The sequence below is a fragment of the Sinocyclocheilus anshuiensis genome, unplaced genomic scaffold, assembly GCF_001515605.1.
Source record: "Sinocyclocheilus anshuiensis isolate Anshui unplaced genomic scaffold, SAMN03320099.WGS_v1.1 scaffold1032, whole genome shotgun sequence".
Taxonomy (NCBI): Eukaryota; Metazoa; Chordata; class Actinopteri; order Cypriniformes; family Cyprinidae; genus Sinocyclocheilus; species Sinocyclocheilus anshuiensis.
The window spans coordinates 74988-93397 of NW_015549638.1; the positions used below are offsets into that span (position 1 = coordinate 74988).

Consider the following 18410-nt stretch of genomic DNA (forward strand, 5'->3'; position numbering starts at 1 on the left):
CTTCATGCTGTGGATCGCCGGATCGGCTTTCACCATGGACGAAGCGCAGTCCAGCCCGGGGTCGTCACATTTGGTTGCCGGTTGCTTTGTAAAAAATCGACTCGTTTCAGAAAGGCGGGGCATAGAGGAGAAACAGTCGCCCTCTAGCTGCGAAAATGACATATTGTGCCTTTAATTTAGAGTTTGATCTTAGTAGTAGATATTGGTAGTACACATGGCGATACAGTTTTTTTTTTTTTTTTTTTAAACCAGAGTATATTAATTTTAATTAAAACATCACCCCTTTCAAAACAGTGGAAGGATTATGGGGAGAGGCCTTACCAATTTAGTCCATGTCTGGGTGAATGTCTCTAGAAGTATTTGTCAAGGGGCTGTTTCGGTTGACCCCCTCAAGCTGTTTTTGGTTCACTGAAGAGGTGTCTCTAATCTGACATAACACTGTTTTCAAGGCTACAGTACTCAGTGTACTGTAGATAAAAGGCAAAGGCTGTTGAGAGAAGCCAGGGAAGTTAAGGGGTTTCACCGTCCAGTGGTGCTCTAAGATTTGGGTGAAGGCGCAATGGGACATTGCTTGGGCCTGCGGATTGGGTATAGTATGTCCAACTTTTGCTTTTGTAGCTCTTTTGTTCAGAGATCTGCTGAGGATGTATGGGGACTGTGTTTGTTAGAATGTGTTTTCTGTAAATCTTCAGGTACCCCACTAATAGGTTTTGATTGAAGTCATGATCCAATTCTTGATGTATTTCACATTTTTATCAACAGTGCTGGGGTGTTGTCTCATGTGTAATGCTTTTCAGTAACCAGAATGATTGTGTTTTTGTAGATTTATCTATTCTGAGTCATTTGGGGGAGGGGAAAAAAAATCACAATTCATCAGTGAATCAATTCACATTCACCTTTTGCACAAGTTGTGTTATAGCGAATTTGCTCAAAAGGTTTAGGCAGAGAGAAACTGTCGTTTAGAATTTTGTGAATTCGGTGGTTTTCGTTTAAATTTTTAGGGTACAAGAGCAGGAGAATCAAAAGCAGCATTTGCGAGAGGAACTTGACCGACTAAAGGTTCGGCTGGACAACAGAGAGGCCAGCAGCCAAACACCGGATCACCTACAGCAGGTATTGAACCTCACTAAATACTTGTTTTCACTGCCTGCACATGCTTCAGCATATGTGGGCTTTAAAACTCACGACAGATTTAGATTCAGCCCTGGGCAAAACAGAAATAAAGATTTTTGTGAGCTTCTGCAGATCACAGATGGATACTTTTACAGTCTCATTACAAGATGCTGAGAGCTGTGTGCGTAGGAGGCAAGTGTGGTTTTGAGCCAGTTTGGAACTTGACTTCATCTTGAACTCATCTCTAGAGATTAGACGCCATTGACCGATTACCCCACAATGTTTTTATGTTCAAAACTTGGCTCATATCTTAGTTTGATTCACTTTTATTATTTTCCTATTCAGTTTATTTGTATATATTACTAAGCATATTGTTCCAAAATCTCCAAAAGCTTGCCAAAAATGTTCAAGTAAATGAAGAAGAAACCTTTTGAAAAACTAGTAGTTAGCAGGGGAAGCCCATAAACTTTTAATATAGTGTTTATGTAGAGCTGCTGTCACCGACTGTTGACATGTGACTGGTGTGATTCTGCACCTTCAGGTTGTGGAAGAGCTGGATGGCCCCTCTCTTGAATGGGATGAGGAATATGTGTTGTCTGAGTCTCCACCTTTACAAAAGCTCGGGCCTGACCAGGAGATGCTTCAGGAGCTCTGTTGTGAAGAAGAGGAACTACAGGCCCTGACACAGGAGGAAGAGGAGGAGGTGGAACACAAAGAGACTGTGAGGGACAAGGAGAAGATCACGGAAAGGACTGAGGGAGAAGGTGAAGCAACACAGAATTCTGGATTAGAGAACGAGGAGCTACAGAGAGACTCCACACTCTCTCAGACGCCTCTACCAGACCACACCACTGATGGAGAATCACAAGGTCCAAAATTAATTGATTAGTAAGGCTTATCTTTTCCGTAGTGGAATTCAGTTTAGATTGCAAACAAGATTCTGAAGAAGTTTCAAAGTTAGTGTATGAAATTGCAAGATGGAGAAGAACATTTTTGGATATGAATAAATCTTGTTTCAGGTCTAATGGGGGTATGTGATTTGAGATGAAGTTGTCTGGTGTAAATGGTCACACCTAGAGGACAACCGGTCTGTGTCAGATTCCTCAGGCTAAATAATCCTTCCTTAACCTTTAGTGGCACAGATCAGGCAGCCATCCCTGAAGCTTAAACACAAGCTGGAAAAACAGGGTCATTCTAGCTTCAAACCATTTTTGGCTTTCCTTCCACCATTGTTCTGCCATCTTTGGTCAGTATGTAAGGTTAACCTTTATTCTCTGTCCCCATCCTTGACCGCATGACTGCCAATAACACCAGAGGCTTGTCACTTAAGCTCCATTGTGTGATCATAACAACTGGACATGACATTGAGGCATTCAAATTTTTTTTTTTATATATAAATCTGTGAAAACTGGGACAATTACATTTCTTAATAACACAGTTTTGTATTATAAATATTTCTAATCTAATTGCTGTTGTGTTAAAGGGTTAGTTCACCCAAAAATTAAAATTAGGCTGTGTTTTACTCACCCCCGAGGCATCCTAGGTGTATATGACTTTCTTTTTTCAGACGAATCCAGTCGGAGTTAGATTAAAAATTGTCCTGGCTATTCCAAGCTCTATCATTGCAGTCAGCGGGTGTTGCAGTGCTTCAGTCCAAAAGAAGTGAAATAAAAAGCGCCCATCCATAAAAACCCACGTGTGTCACTTCTGAGCGGCGCATGCGCAACGCTGACCTCATACGTCATCAGCCCGGAACTGCTTCAGTGTACAACTGTTGGCGCAAGTTAGATTAAAGTGATTATTACGTTTTGAATATGGATATTTGTCTTACGTTTCACTACAGGAGGCCTTTGTTCACCCGCCGGAGCCTTGTGAGACACTTTTTTTTAATTTTTTTTTTTATGGATGGGCGTTTTTTTATTTCACTTCTTTTGGACTGAAGCACTGCAACACCCGCTGACTGCAATGATGGAGCTTGGAATAGCCAGGACAATTTTTAATAACTCCGACTGGATTCGTCTGAAAGAAGAAAGTCATATACACCTAGGATGGCTCGGGGGCGAGTAAAACACAGCCTAATTTTCATTTTTGGGTGAACTAACCCTTTAAGGACGAATGGATTTCTGTGAACGGCACCTTATTCCAAACAAAAATGTAAATGTTTGTAATCTTTCATGAAAATTTAGTTATTTTTTTCTGCTTCTGAAATGTTTGGTTAACAATACCTAGGCTAAGCTATTTAGGCTTTGTTTTCCAATTAACACATTGTTTATGGGATGTACAGTATATTTATACCATATTGGTTATTGGCTGATATTTAGTTTATTTTAAAAGTAAATAGCAGTTGTTTGTACTGTAGCGAATCAGCTCATAAGGGAAATATGAATAATTAATCATAACTAGTTATAATTAATTATAAATATTGATCCCGCCTCTCAAGATGGGCTTGTCCAATGAGAAAGGCCGGTATCCCAAGTGGGAGTTTTGAGATACTGGGGAGTTTTATGACTCTTTGTGTGGAAGCGTGGTAATTTGCATATGGAACTTGAATCGAAATTACTAAAGATTCTCAGGACACTAATATATTGCCTATGTACCAACATATAATATACATGCTTGTTTCGATCATCAGAAGGCGAATTCATAGATACTAAACATGGTAGGATTACATATAGGCAGGATGACAGGAATGGGTTCCATCATAAGCATGCATAAAATAGTCTAAAAATATCAAAGACAACATACACCATGACCTGAAGGATACACTGTTCATTCAAAGAAAGGTTTTCCTATGAATTAATTAGTAGAAAAGTCCATTTCTACTGTGCCTTGTGCCTCTTGCGATGGAACATGCAGTGATTTTCCCTGCTTCGCATTCCATTAGGTCGTAAATGTATCTGGTGTCAGGGTTGCCATGGTAACCAGGGTCCTGGGCCCTGTTCACAGACAACTTGGCACCCAGTATGTTTATTGGGTGAGGGGTCTGTGAACGTTTGTTAATCTAATGAATAATTTATTTGTTAAATCAAATGAAAAATTGTGTTTTTGAGTGGTCCAGACGCTACAGTACTGTACATTTTAACATTTCATATTTAAAGCAGTTGATTTTAATATATTTTGAATTTTTCACAAAATGGTATAGAATTTTAATATTAGTTAAACCTTATAGGTGAATTCCCTTCTTGTGCTCATTGAATATACTGCTTTGCTACGAAATGTCACATTATGTAAGTAAAATGGGTTATGAATGCCATTTCATGACTTTTTTTCTCCATTTCAGGAACTCCGTTTGTGGGTAAGGGAGGAATGCAGAGGCCTTGCACAGCTCTAAAGGTATATTTCAGTTTCTCTTATCTTAATTTCCTATAATACCTCTAACTATCAGCTACCAAATCAATTAATAATTGTGTAAATGTTATCATTCTTGTGGTCTATCTCATGATGCAGTGACGCAAAGCAACGGTTTTATGCACATTGATATAGTGAAGTTCAAAGAGTTTTTTTAAATACAAGCTTTCAGAGTGGCAGAGTGTCATGTGTTAGGCATTCCAAGCCACATTGTTCTTTTTGTTGTCATGGAAATTTAACGTTTGGCTTGGTCGGTGGATCCATGTGACTCACTGCTGCCAGGTTGATAGTTTTACTAGAGAATGCTACTTGCTAGCGGGAATTCGGATGACCCTTAGAACCAGTGTACACACACAAACACGCATTGAGAGGGTATTGCACATCACACCTAAATGAACTTGCCACCATTTGCATTGCAAATGTCTGAAGTGTGGATTTGCGCCCAATCATCATTCAAAAGTAGCCAATATGTCGTCTTTGGGGAGACGTTTTCTCTGGCAGAGCAGAGATTTATTTTATGCTGCCCTTCTGAATCTTTTCCTGGCCACTGCAGGAGGAAGACAGACTCCCAGAATGCACTGGGCCTGAGGACGCCCACGAGCAGGCTGCTCCTCTGCCTCACACCCACAGTCAGTGTGCTGGTAAAAGCTCTTCTTCTCACTGTCCTTCTCTGCTTAATGTTTTAGTAACATACAGTACTAGACTAAAATACATTTCATTTCTCAGTTTAATATAAGATGATTTTCATAACACAAAATTAAAATGTAAATGTTCTGTTACGTTTTTATTTCAATTTGAATTTATTTAATCTCTCTTTGTGTGTCTGAACACACCTCCCCACTCACTCTACAGATGCATCTTTGAGCTCCGAGACGCCCGGTGAACAGGTGACCTCAGTCAAACACCTTATTTCATCTACTGAACCTTCCTCCCTTGTGAACTCAGAGATGGTATCTCCCTCCGCGGGCCAGCCTAAAGTTGGTGATTCCATTACAGGAAGGTACAATTTCCATATATCAGCATTTGCTTGTGGATTTTCTCTGGCTCACTGATATAAAGTGCTAGTTAATGATTCACTAAAAATACACACCCACAGTCAGTGTGCTGGTAAAAGCTCTTCTTCTCACTGTCCTTCTCTGCTTAATGTTTTAGTAACATACAGTACTAGACTAAAATACATTTCATTTCTCAGTTTAATATAAGATGATTTTCATAACACAAAATTAAAATGTAAATGTTCTGTTACGTTTTTATTTCAATTTGAATTTATTTAATCTCTCTTTGTGTGTCTGAACACACCTCCCCACTCACTCTACAGATGCATCTTTGAGCTCCGAGACGCCCGGTGAACAGGTGACCTCAGTCAAACACCTTATTTCATCTACTGAACCTTCCTCCCTTGTGAACTCAGAGATGGTATCTCCCTCCGCGGGCCAGCCTAAAGTTGGTGATTCCATTACAGGAAGGTACAATTTCCATATATCAGCATTTGCTTGTGGATTTTCTCTGGCTCACTGATATAAAGTGCTAGTTAATGATTCACCGAAAATAAATTATGGTCTGCTTTCATTCGAAATTCCTACCACACACCTAAAGATCACATTTGCTAGTCAAATGTGTCATCTCTTCCTGTGTTGGGCTGTTTTGTGGAGACATATTAAGGAGTTATTACTACTGACAGAGCCTCACTTTGCATGCTTACCATGCACCTGTGTGGCCAGGCTCGGACAGACGCCCATGCTCTGCTGGAGCACACGAACCAAACATTGCACTTCCTGAGAGCAGCTGCATCCTGAAACATCAGAAAAACAAACCGACAATTTAGTGACAAACTTTCTCTTTCCTCCCTGGTCAGGACCCAGCAGCCCACTGCCACAAACGGAGGATCTGAGGGAGATCGTATGGCCACCACAGCCGACATGAGTGACTCGCAGGTCAGTTTGAGGAAGCAGAGGAAACCAAGGGGAAGCTTGTTGCGTTTGTAGCGCCGCTTGCCATTTCTTCCTCTTCCCCTTTTGTGTTTCTGTTTCTTTCTAGTTCTGCCCTTCTCTCTTGTTATGTTCTTTTGCAAAAAACTTGTTTGGTGGTCCTGTGTAGTGAGAGAGTAGCTGTCTTTTCTGTTGTGCCGTAAAGAGGAGCTTGCAGTTGGGCGTTTTAGAGCGTTCTGGATGGCGGTAAGCAGGAATGACTGCTCGTGAGAGGACGTGCCTACCCTCTTATTGATGTGATGTGCCTGGGCTTTCGGTGTTGTTTAGAATTGCTTTGTGCTGCTTTGTAACATTATATAAGCACCTGACATCTGACAGACTGGTTTTGTAAGTGGAATTTGCCCGTTTGTTTGTCCAGAATCAGATATTAACTGTTTTATTAATCTGTGAAACCAAGGGTTATTCTGACAAATGCACTGTGATAATTGCCCTATTGTTGACACTCTCTCGTGAACGTTATTAACTTATAAAAATATGGGAGATATTCAGGTGAACTTGGAGTGCAACCAAAATAAACTGCACTTCTGATCTAAGGGCTTTTCTGCACTTCAATTCATAGGGAGTGGGCAGTGTTAAAACAGTATGTAGCATATTACTAGACATCGGTGTAGGTAAGGGATAAATCAACTGTCCTATAGCATGTAGGCCTATTGGTTTTAAAGAAATGCTTCATATTCGGGTCCAGCCTAAATGCAGAAAAGCTAGTTTACACTGCCATTCAAATGTTTGGGGTCAGTAAGATTCTTATATTAAAAAAAATGTATTCAGCAATGATGCATTCAATTTATCAAAAGTAAATGAATGCTGTTCATTTGAACTTTTTATTCATCTAAGATATTAATATTAAATATTAAGAAGCACAACTATTTTCAACACTGATAATAATAAGAATGTGTCTTGAACACCAAATCAGCATATTAGAATGGTTTCTGAAGTATCATGTAACACTGAAGACTGGAATAATGGCTACTGAAAAGTCAGCTTTGCATCAAAGGAATTACATTTTAAAATATATTCAAATAGAAAAATTATTTTAAATTGTGGTAAAATTTCACAATATTAGTTTTTGCTGTATTTTTGATCAAATTAATGTAGACTTGTTTTAAATGCATGAAAAATCTTAATAACCCTTAACTGGTTTCTTAACATTTTTTGCTTTAGTATCTATATTTTGTACTGGACGGCAAGTGCAATAAATGTTGTGATCTGCCTAATTTGGCTAGCTTCTCTCAAATGACAGATTGGGCTCCCAGCCTTTGACGTCAACAGAAAATATGGGAAGCTTTTCATAAGCCTATTTATTTTGCTATCCTAACTTCACAAAGTGCAACTAACCAATTAATCATGCATTTGTTTCTTCCCTGGTGATTGTGACTCAATCGGAACAGACCTGCAACTGTTTTTGGTGTTTTTTGTTGGTTGTTTAATTGTTATTTTCCTTGTGTTTTTTGAACTTGGTGATAAAATATGTTGCTCAGGCTGTGTGTGTGGTTTTTCATCAGTATGTTTGGAATAAGTATAGCACTTTTTCACTCCCACTTCAATGAACTCTGCCAGTACAAGTGCTCTCCCCCTCCAGCCCTCCCCCTCTCTTTCTGTCACTCCCTCTCTCTCTTCCTGTCTTTTCCATTCTCTCTCTCTCTCTCTGCCAGCTGTAGAGCTCTCACACACATTATGTAAGTATCTAGCACTTCTCTCTCTGTAAAGCAGAGCGTAGCTCTTATATTTCATCTGCCATGTCATGGGACAGGTATGGAAATGCATGCGCGTGTGATGTTTATTTGCATATGTAGGTAGTTTACACAAGTATATGTGTTGCTGTTCAGGGTGTGTCACTGGGTCACAATGCCATTCTGTTGTCTCCTATAGAGACTGAGTGAGGGACATCTTTCTAAAGTGTCTGCAAAATCGGACAAGTGAGTATTGTTCCTCTTTGTGCAACTGATTATTTGAATGTATTTATTATGCAGGGGCTGCTGGACTGAGTGTGTTAGTGCTCTAATGTGTGTATCTTCAAGAGTTGCTTGTACATATTGTTAATTATTTGTTTAGGAGTCCCTTGTTGCCAGTAGCAGAGGAAGAGGAGGCCATGCCAGAGGCGGCGGAGGTGATATCAACTGGGGTGAACTCACCAGGTAGGAGGAAATACACTTGAGGACGTTCCCAGTTGACCTTTGAAAAAGAGATGTCAAATGTACTGCTTCTGACGATTGCAATTGAATACACTTCTTTGTCAAAATGAAGTTGATTAATGGAAACGCAGATTTGCCAATGTCTTTTTTTTTTTTTTTTTTTACGTTAAAATTAATCTATGAACAATATTGACAGGAAAAAGAGAAAACAGGAACTGTTGTTCATTTATTTGTTTTCATTTCTGACTGATTACTTGAATATTTACATAAGAAAACTTAAAGCAATGTGTTAATAATTGACAAAAAAAACTTGAAGGCTGCATGCCATTGTTCTAATTTAATTTGTTAATATTTATATTCGTATTTTGCTTTTTAAATGAGTGTGTTCAATAGCAATTTGGCTTTTGCTATGGTTTTGAAATCGATAGTGACAATTGTGAAATCTCACATAAATTGCTATTGGTTACTAACATTTTGATATTGTGACCAACCCTCAGCATTAGCATCAGCAAATGTAAATATAAGATGACAGCTTAAATGAAAATTAGAAATATTGCTTTGGCAGCTTAACTGAAATGAAAAATGGAAGGGCTAAAATGACTAAAAATGAAAAATGTAAATTAAAGATAAATAGAAATATTTAAAAGAAACTTAAAGAAACATACAAAAACTTAAAATTACTAAAACATTAAAATAAAAATATAAAAATAAAAGCTAATTAAAAATATGAATATATACTACAGTATAATAACTCTAGTGAGCTGCATTGCTATCTGCAACCTACAGTACATAAAGAGCATCCTAACTAAAATGCAAATTAACTGATTTATAACCCTACCTTCGGTGTGTAATTTGTACGCCATTACCAATAGCGGTGCATGAGACTTTAGTCACAATTTATCCCAACAGAGATTGTTGTTAGCATGCTGCTAAAGATAGCTGTGCATTACTCCAAAAAATGTATAGCACACAAATATTAGGGGAAATCCATTTTTATTTATTACATCAAACAATTTTTTTAATTATACAATTTATTAGTAGTGAATTAAGTCTACATCAACATTTCTCTCACCTTGTCTGCTTGGCAGCTCACTAGGTTTTGGAGCAAAGTTGCTCTCTAAGTGTCTCTTTCTTTATTTTCCTTTTTGGATAAAGACAAGTCAGACGGCAAGAAGACAGTGGTCACATCTGATTCAAACTCAGCTGACTCATTGAAGGATCCTTCTGAAAACGCGAAGGACATGACCTTTGACCCCACTGTCAATGAGGGTAATCTTCCAATAGTCCTTGCTGCGCAAGGCTCCAAAAAAGACCCCCTGACTCTGAGGAACAAGCTCAAGAAGGTAAGAGCCACTTTCACTAGAGTCTATGAACTAAACAAATACAACAAAAGCCCGAAGAATCTGGTCCTACCTGCTTTGCCAAATCTTTTTTTAATTACATAAGGTGATTGTGTTCTTATTAATAAACATTCTTAACATGCCATCTGATGCCCAGTGTAAACTATTGTAATGCGCTGATGAAGTTTACATACCTGTGCAGTACATTTAAAAAGAAATGGTCTTCCTACAGGAAATGAGCAGTATGGAAGCCATTGAGGAGCAAAAAGCTCAGGAGGACGGCGAGCCTTCAGTGGCCACAGAAAAAGAAGGTAGATAAGCGGTCTCTCTCGCTCCCTGTCTGTCTCTCTTTCTCATCTAGTTTTGCTTGTTTCCTCAATGTCAGTCTCCTCTTCCTCCCTCAGGTGACACATCTGTCATCTCTGAAAATGCCAGCGATTCCACCAAGGATGACAAGAACAGGTTATAATGCTTTGTGTACTGAATTTATATCCATAAATTTTAATCTGATTCAAGACTCACTTGACATATTCATGTACCCATTAATCTGAAATGTGCATTTCATCTGCAGCCTGTCGCCAAGTGACAAAGAGATAGAGGTGAGGTTTTTTTTTTCTCTCCATTCAGTCCAATTTCAATATAGAGTGTAACTAAATTTGATTGATAATAATTATAATAATTGATTGTCTTGATAGGATTTGGCAGGGTTATGCATATACATTTTCATCATAATTGGTAAATTACAAAGAATTCTGCAGAATTGGTATAAAGATGTTACAGACCTGAATTAGATTCTGAACTAGTGATTAAGCTGAAATATTTACAAATGTGTATCTGTTTTCTCAGTGATGTTTCTGGAGTGTTTACCATGTGCTCTCCCTCCAGGCGGAGTTCCACCGGCTCTCTCTGGGCTTCAAATGTGACATGTTCACCCTGGAGAAGAGGCTACGCCTGGAGGAACGCTCGCGGGACCTGGCTGAGGAGAACGTCCGGAAGGAAGTGAACAGTTGTAAGGGTCTGCTGCAGGTCAGTGTCATTTTGTGCATTTTCTGCTGACATAAAATCCTGTATATTTTATCAATGCAAGGAAGTAGTGCTTTTTTCAGGGCATTGTATTTTTACAGAAAATTCTTACTGAAAATTTCTTCCAAAATTTGACCTGAATTCGTATGTTTGAACAGGTAGCTTGAATATAACACTGTGTTTTGTTATATAGGCCCTGATTCCACGATGTGAGGAAGATAACCAGTCCATGGAGATCATCCATCGTCTGCAAAAGAACCTGGAAGTCCTCATTCAATCCATGACCAGAGTGTCCAGCCGTTCAGAGATGCTTGGGGCCGTTCATCAGGTTTGTGTGTTTACTCAGGCCCTTCAGAGTGCTGAAATGGCCCTCTAAAGCCAAAGTTAACAAAAGCCTGCTTGTTTACATCTCAATTTCCTTGCATGTGTAGGAGACCAGAGTGGGTAAAACGGTGGAGGTGATGATTCAGCATGTGGATAACTTGAGGAGGATGTATACCAAGGAGCACGCAGAGCTGTTGGAGCTCAGAGAGAACCTCACGCCGAATGAGAGGTCCTTTGGGTCCCACACTGAGAGGGGTAAGTTGATATTATTATTATTAAAAAAATACTTGTAAAAAAAAAAAAGTAATATCACATGGGTTTTCTTTTGTGATTGCAGATGATTTCAGAAACAAGAAGCAGTCAACTGCGAACATTTTCAAAGTGAGTTAAGGCACAAAACGCACCACTTCAAGGTCGTGAATTCAGCTTGCTGAGTTATTTACTGATTTAAAAAAAAAAATGTGTTCTCTCCTAAGACCACTAGCCGACGCATCAGTATAGCTACCATTCCCCGCAGCAGTGGAGGACAGACCCATTTTGACATGGTGAGGAGTCCGGTTTTCTTCTTACAGAGGTGATTTTGGTAGAAAAGAAGTGGAGCAACTGAATAAACTGTGATTTCTAATTCACAGCCCAAAGACATGGCGGAAACTGAGGTAGAGAGACTCTCCCGCCGGTCACCATGGTAAGTGTAATGATGCTGTTTTGAGATTGCATGGTCCACAAAACACACCTGCAGCCCTGCCTGTCAGTATTAGTCCACCAAAAATTGGGTTAGTGTGACCCAAAATGTATCAGAACAAGATTTATTGGCTGACACTTTTATTCAACCAATGTCAAATAATACACTTATCAGTAGGTTCTCTGGAAATGGAACCCATGACTTTGTGCTTTATTGGAGTCACACGCCAATTGTTTTTATAATACTGTGTGCACGTCTTTGCCCTGCGAGAAAGGATGTCATGGTTGTGTGTCGACCGCTTTACAGGAACATGGCAACCAAGAGGCCACCACTAAAGCGCTTCATTAGCTCTGGTACTTGGGCCGACATTGACGAGCCCACTCTGATGAATAGGTAAGGTCACGCGTGAAGATCTGTTGTGTACCTTTCATCTTTGGAACCAATTTAATGCCAAAACCATAAAGAGCGCATGTGCCATCGAAGCATCATGTCATGCAGAACCACAGTAGAGGCCTTGAGCTTAGATTGTGAACATTGTAGTGTGAACTTTGCACAGGTATGGATATGACACAGATTCTCACTCGGAGGAGGAGCGGAAAGAGGAACCAGAGGAAAGAAAGACTAGCATGACAGAATTAGGCATCAAAATCACCTCCTTCATAATGCCAACTAAGACGTTAGTGTACCTCCTGCCTCCATTATTCTCTGCTATAGCATTCAGGCATTATCTACTAAAAATCGAGGGTTTTCTGTCAATAATGTCACTGCCTTTTGCTACTGCAGCTAAGCTAAGAAAATCTAACTTTAATTAATGTTCTGTTTGGACATGGACACCCACAAAGTTCATCAGCTTTGATTTTTTTTCTTCAGTGGAAAAATGAAACCAGTGCTGACGCACTGCATGTCTTCTGCTTCGGTTTGCTACAAATAAGCTAAGCAGCCCATCTGTGGTTTCAGAGAGAAGACAAAGTTCTGTTTTTTTTAATTATCTGTTTTTCCCCACATTGGTGGACAATTTGGGCATTTGGCAACGTACTCTCATCCCACAGTTGTGTGCTATTCTGATGTTCTCTGTGGGATTTTCTTAAACTGGTTAAGTGGTAGACTGATAATTAGAGAGCAGGATGGAGATATATACTACTGTTTAAAAGTTTGGAGACAATAAATTGATTTTTTCTTTTTTTTTTTTTATTCAGCAAGGATGCATTAAACAAAAACGACAGTAAAACATTTATTACTTCAAATAAATGCTGTTCTTTTGGACTTTTCCTTCGAAAAATACTGAAAAAAAAAATGTTTCAAGGTTTCCAGCAGAACTGTTTTTAATATTGATAATAATAAGAAATGTGAAATTTGAAAGAAATTTGACGCAACATTTATTGCGTCAAATCAGCATATTAGAATGGTTTGTAGAGGATTTTGTGACACCAAAGACAGGAATAAATTACATTTTAAAATGTATTAAAATACAAAAATGCTTAAAGTTGTAATAATATTTTACAATAATACTGTATTTTATAAATCAAATACATGTAGCCTAGGAGAGCATAAGACTTTTTTTAAAAACAAAAAATGAAAGGCAATAAAATGGGCAGAATGGCTGCTTCTGTTAATCGGCCAATCAGTTATTGGCAGACCTCAAAATGGTCATATATTGGCCAACTACTCTGCCTGACCAATATATATCAGTCTATCACAGACCTCCTGTTTGTCTTGTTTATTATGTACTTTGTCAAACATTGCTTTTAGCAACAGCTGTCATTTTTCACATTCCTCTAAATGTTCAATGTTTTCTCTTCAGGTCGCCTCAGCCGTCTCACCTATTCAGACTAATTTTTATTTATTTATTTTTTTTAAATGTGCTTTTTATAACCTGCTATTTTCACTTTCACTTTCCATCCCAGTCCCAGCCCCAGCCCAACAGATCACACTCCACCCAGTCTGACCGATGGGAGGCCTGCAGTTTCCAGAGGCAACAGGGGCATTTGGATTTGGGTGGCCTTGCTTGTAGTTCTAGCTGTTCTACTGGCCCTGCTGGCGAGCCTGATGTTACAGCCTGCAGTAGATGCAGCACCTGTGGGCACCGGGGACTCCTGGATGACCATCCAGCAGCTTCTGTGGCCCTATACTGGGCTGAGGCACAACGGCCAGCCCCCTGTGTGACACCAGGGGGTCGGCAAGGCTGCAGTGGCCGGTTCTGACATTCAGAAAAAACTCCGGCTTCAAGAGCTGTGATGCAACACTGCTGCCTGTCCTTCTAACAGAACACTTTGTGACTATTTCTTACCGAAGGTAAAAAGAAATGTGGGTGTCTCGAGAGAGATGTGCTGAAAACTGCAGACTGCTTGGATGCTGTGTATACAAACCGTCGGGTTGGCCACGTATGTAATAAGCACTTTTATGAGACAGTCAGTGCCAGCCAATCACACGGTGGATATTTGGATTGGCGTGAGATGAGCACACTGCAACAGTGTGAATGTCAAACATCATATACCGGTTGCCCAAAAAGGCTGCCTTTTTTTAAACATTTTGAAATTGATCAGTGTATTTTTATGGGCAGTTTGAAAGAGTATTGCGATGAGACCTTTTTAAAAAAAATTTTTTTTTTTCTTTTTGTTAACTTATTTTACAGTTTTATGCAGTAGATATTATTAATTGTTACAAACACATGGTTTTTATCCTCATAAAGCTGTTGGTTTGGTGTTCATTGTAAGAAGTTCATACACTTTTGTATGTTCCAAAGAGGGGGGAGAGAAACTTTGCACAATAAAAGAAACCGATCCAACTCATGGATCAACTCATACAGCTTAAGTCAGTATGTGTGTTTAATACTCATGCTTGGGTGTGTTTTTATTTTAGTTGTTCAACCAAAGCTGGTGGTAGAAAATGAAGTAAATGAACCATTGCCAAGTAGCAACAAATTCAACATGAGTATAACAATTTATAAATCAAGGAGAATCTCACCAAAACATGTCTGAGTCATATTTCAGCTACAAAAAAAAGTTTTTGTTTGTTTGTTTGTAATATATTATTAATAGAATTTATAATAACACATATTTTTTTTAAGGTTTTTTTTTTTTTTAGAATTAAATACACTTGCGCGTTTCTGTAATATTCTGGCATTTAGGAACAATTTCTTCATGAAAGATTTAGTGCACATGCTCTCATTTCTTTTGTGGTGGTATCCATCTACTGTGTATATATTTATATTTATTGCTTATGTTATAAATAATCATTCAATAGTATTATTTGGGTCCACCTGCTTATAAAGAATTTTACAGGGTGTTATTACATATCAGCATATCATCAAGATGTAGCAATGACGGTTCAAAACGGGTATCAAATGTTTTAGATAGTGTGTATGCATGTAGTCTTTCTGGATGCATATGCTTTCTCTTCTCAGGAATATGTGAGGACACGTGTTGCACACAGGAGCCTCTGTACAGTGTCTGTGTAGAGATAGTGAGACTGACGGACTCTGGCTTGGCCCTCGGTGCTCATGTCCTGTCTGAGCATGTGCAGAAAGGTAGAGTGGAACTCGCTGCCCTCGGCCAGCTCAGGAGAGAAGCTGTCCTCATGTTCCTTCATCTTCAGATGCTGGTTCCTCTGAGCACCCAGCAGGTAAAGAGACCATGCCTCCTCAGCCACAGGCCTGGCCTCCAACTGTTCACAGGCCTACAGAGTCAAATAGATAAAGGTCAGAGGTACTGCTTTGTATACAGTAGTTCAATAGTGCTTCAGTCAGTCTGAGTGTATGACACACCTGAAGAACAAGGTGCTCTTGTCCGCATTGTGTGTTCCAGCAGCTCCAGGAAAAAGCCACGGCTGAGGACATTAGAGCCATTTGTTCATACACTGTGTGCTCTATTAATGGGTCCTAGAAGTGGAAAGAACATGGATAAAAATATTGTTACATCACGGATTTGTATAACTGGTCTATTTAAAAATTGTAAACCCTACACTCTCAAATAAGGGTCCAAAAGGAATGTTCTACATCGACCTTTTGCCACAATGAAAGAACCCTTTGTGCAATAGACAGTTTACGGACCGGTACTTCATATTAAAAGTTCATGGAACCATCTATGCCAATACAGAAAATGTTTTTGAGAGTGAAAGGCAATTCAGCCCCTTGGTTACCTTTGGGTTGATGCTGACATACTTGTCTGAATACTCATTCACAAATATATTGATTCCAGCTCTCCGCATGGCCTTCTGCAGATCTGAGGGGCTCATCCACTTCCCTAGAAGATGATCTAGGTTCTTTCTTTCCTCCATGTGCAGCATACATTGCTTACCCTGAGAAACAAAAAGCTATCGATCAGTACTGGTGATGCACACAGAGAGAAAACCATTTTTTGTAGCCTTCGACATGTATGGAAAACAGCCTGGCCTTGAATTGATGCCATACTGTTGGTCTTAGTTAAATTAAATTGCTCAATGACAGGATGTTTTTTTTGGATCCATTAATGTATTCAGAAATCTATTAAAAATGCAGTTCAAGCATGCAATAATTTGAGTGAATCTAATCTGATATACTGTATTAACTTTTTGGTCACACTTTATTTTAAGGTCCAATTCTCGCTATTAACAAACCATTAACTGAGACTTTTGCATCAAACTCCTAATTTGTTGCTTATTAATAGTAAGGTAGTTGTTAATTTTAAGTATTGGTAGGATTAGGGATGTAGAATATGGTCATGCAGGATATGTGCTTTATAAGTACTAATAAACAGCCAATACATTAACAATAGGCATGCTATTAAGCAACTAGTTAATTGTAAGAATTGGTCCCAATACTAAAGTGTTACCAACTTTTATTTTGTAAAATGTCATATGGTGTGAAATTTCTGATATTCATTAAGTAATTAATTATATCTGTTACCTTAAAAAATTGTGTATACGTGTATAAAATATAGTTTTTAAAATCATTATATGAAACCAACATGAATACAGAAAAGTTCTACATTTCTGTTTTAAAGTAGATATTTAAAAGATTTTTCAGATATGTGTATTTTTGGACAGGGCCTCTCTTGCCTTGACAGTGATGCTGACTTCAATAAGAGCTCCAGTGATTGTGAACAAAGCTGAGTCTTGGCCCAGAGGCCTCAGCTCCCATGACTGGAAAGGCATGTTAGTGTATGACTCCTGCAGTAATGTGAAGGCATAGAATGCATTCATCTTAAAGGAGATGCTGCGGGTCTCTGCGTCATAGGATGCCTCAGAAATGCAGTCTGCCCGCCAGTGCTGACCTGCAAAAACAGGTGTGCAATAAACAGTAAAATACTAAGATATGAAAATAACGGAGGCTTTAAAGTAGAGGCTGTATATACAATACACAATCTGATGCTACATATGTGTGGTGTGAATTGTTCACCGATAGGATCCCAACGTGCCACATGTGGATCCTCCAAAAACAAAATTGAGTCAGGCAGAGCTACAGTGACCCCTACAGGCAATGAGGCAACAGTGCTACTGTGTTCATCCAGCCTCACTGAGGTAGAGCTCTGAGCGCGAGACTGCTCTGTGGAATAGGGGAAGACCTGGAGACCGGTTTCTAACAGCTATGATGAGGCACAACATTAAATGACAATTAATGCACATTATTCTCTTTGATCTCTTGCAGACTGTCCCAGATTACATCCAAAGATGTACCTCTCTCATTTCCCAGCCCTTCACTATGTGAGACTGAGGCGGTAGATGGAACACATCAAAGTAGAAGACTCCACCCAGGGGTGTGAACTGCTGCAGGTCCACTATATGTACGTCAGCACTGTCAATCACAGGTTCAGCTGGTGAGGAGTCGGAACCATTTTGATCTAGAGACAAGTTAAAGGGGTCATATGATGCTGCTAAAAAGAACATTATTTTGTGTATTTGGTGTAATGAAATGTGTTTATGCGGTTTAAAGTTAAAAAACACATTATCAGAAGCTAGCAATTACAGTGATACTACTAGTGATCCATAATATATCACTTGATAGTCATTACAGGTGCATCTCAAAAAATTAGAATATCGAGAAAAAGTTCCTTTTTTTTTTAACTTAGGCCTATTTCAAAAAGTGAAACTTTCATATATTCTAGATTCATTACATGTAAAGTAAAATATTTCAAAAGTTTTTTTTTGTTATAATTTTGATGATTAGAGCTTGCAGCTCATGAAAGTCAAAAATCCAGTATCTCAAAATATTAGAATATTTCCTAATATCAATCAAAAAAGGATTTGCAAAACAGAAAAGTTCAAGTTCTTTAAATTATGTTCATTTATGCACTCAATACTTGGTCGGGGCTCATTTAGCACAAATTCCAGCATCAGTGAGGTGTGGCATGGAAGAGATCAGCCTGTGGAACTGCTGAGGCACTATTGAGCCTTCAGCTCGTCTGTATTGTTGGATCGACTGTTTCTCATCTTTCTCTTGAAAATATCCCATAGATTCCATATGGGGTTCAGGTCAGGCATGTTG

General features: G+C 38.9%; 2 protein-coding genes across 12 annotated transcripts in view; one reads left to right on the forward strand and one right to left on the reverse strand.

Annotated features, from left to right (window-relative positions):
• The window catches only part of LOC107659831 (lymphoid-restricted membrane protein), a 34422-nt gene extending 19667 nt beyond the window's left edge, over positions 1-14755 (forward strand). For 3 of the 11 annotated variants that reach the window (XM_016448889.1, XM_016448891.1, XM_016448890.1), the window contains exons 18-38: positions 1002-1113; positions 1655-1982; positions 4394-4446; positions 5015-5102; positions 5314-5461; positions 6317-6395; positions 8319-8365; positions 8502-8584; positions 9731-9924; positions 10154-10232; positions 10326-10383; positions 10493-10520; positions 10807-10947; positions 11138-11272; positions 11376-11523; positions 11606-11649; positions 11745-11813; positions 11901-11953; positions 12257-12343; positions 12507-12626; positions 13855-14755. In XM_016448889.1, the coding sequence (XP_016304375.1) occupies positions 1002-1113; positions 1655-1982; positions 4394-4446; positions 5015-5102; positions 5314-5461; positions 6317-6395; positions 8319-8365; positions 8502-8584; positions 9731-9924; positions 10154-10232; positions 10326-10383; positions 10493-10520; positions 10807-10947; positions 11138-11272; positions 11376-11523; positions 11606-11649; positions 11745-11813; positions 11901-11953; positions 12257-12343; positions 12507-12626; positions 13855-14113 (2353 nt within the window). In that variant the 3' untranslated portion in view covers positions 14114-14755. The remainder of the gene's footprint in view (positions 1-1001; positions 1114-1654; positions 1983-4393; positions 4447-5014; positions 5103-5313; positions 5462-6316; positions 6396-8318; positions 8366-8501; positions 8585-9730; positions 9925-10153; positions 10233-10325; positions 10384-10492; positions 10521-10806; positions 10948-11137; positions 11273-11375; positions 11524-11605; positions 11650-11744; positions 11814-11900; positions 11954-12256; positions 12344-12506; positions 12627-13854) is intronic. The other 8 variants (XM_016448893.1, XM_016448892.1, XM_016448894.1 and 5 more) reach the window with 8 other exon arrangements.
• A 556-nt stretch (positions 14756-15311) lies between these two features.
• LOC107659833 (protein CASC1-like) overlaps positions 15312-18410 on the reverse strand; it is a 7247-nt gene continuing 4148 nt past the window's right edge. Inside the window, exons 11-16 of the mRNA XM_016448900.1 lie at positions 17603-17766; positions 17325-17511; positions 16985-17199; positions 16088-16246; positions 15714-15827; positions 15312-15625 (exon numbers count right to left, since the gene is read on the reverse strand). Coding sequence (XP_016304386.1) covers positions 15350-15625; positions 15714-15827; positions 16088-16246; positions 16985-17199; positions 17325-17511; positions 17603-17766 — 1115 coding nt within the window. The 3' untranslated portion in view covers positions 15312-15349. The remainder of the gene's footprint in view (positions 15626-15713; positions 15828-16087; positions 16247-16984; positions 17200-17324; positions 17512-17602; positions 17767-18410) is intronic.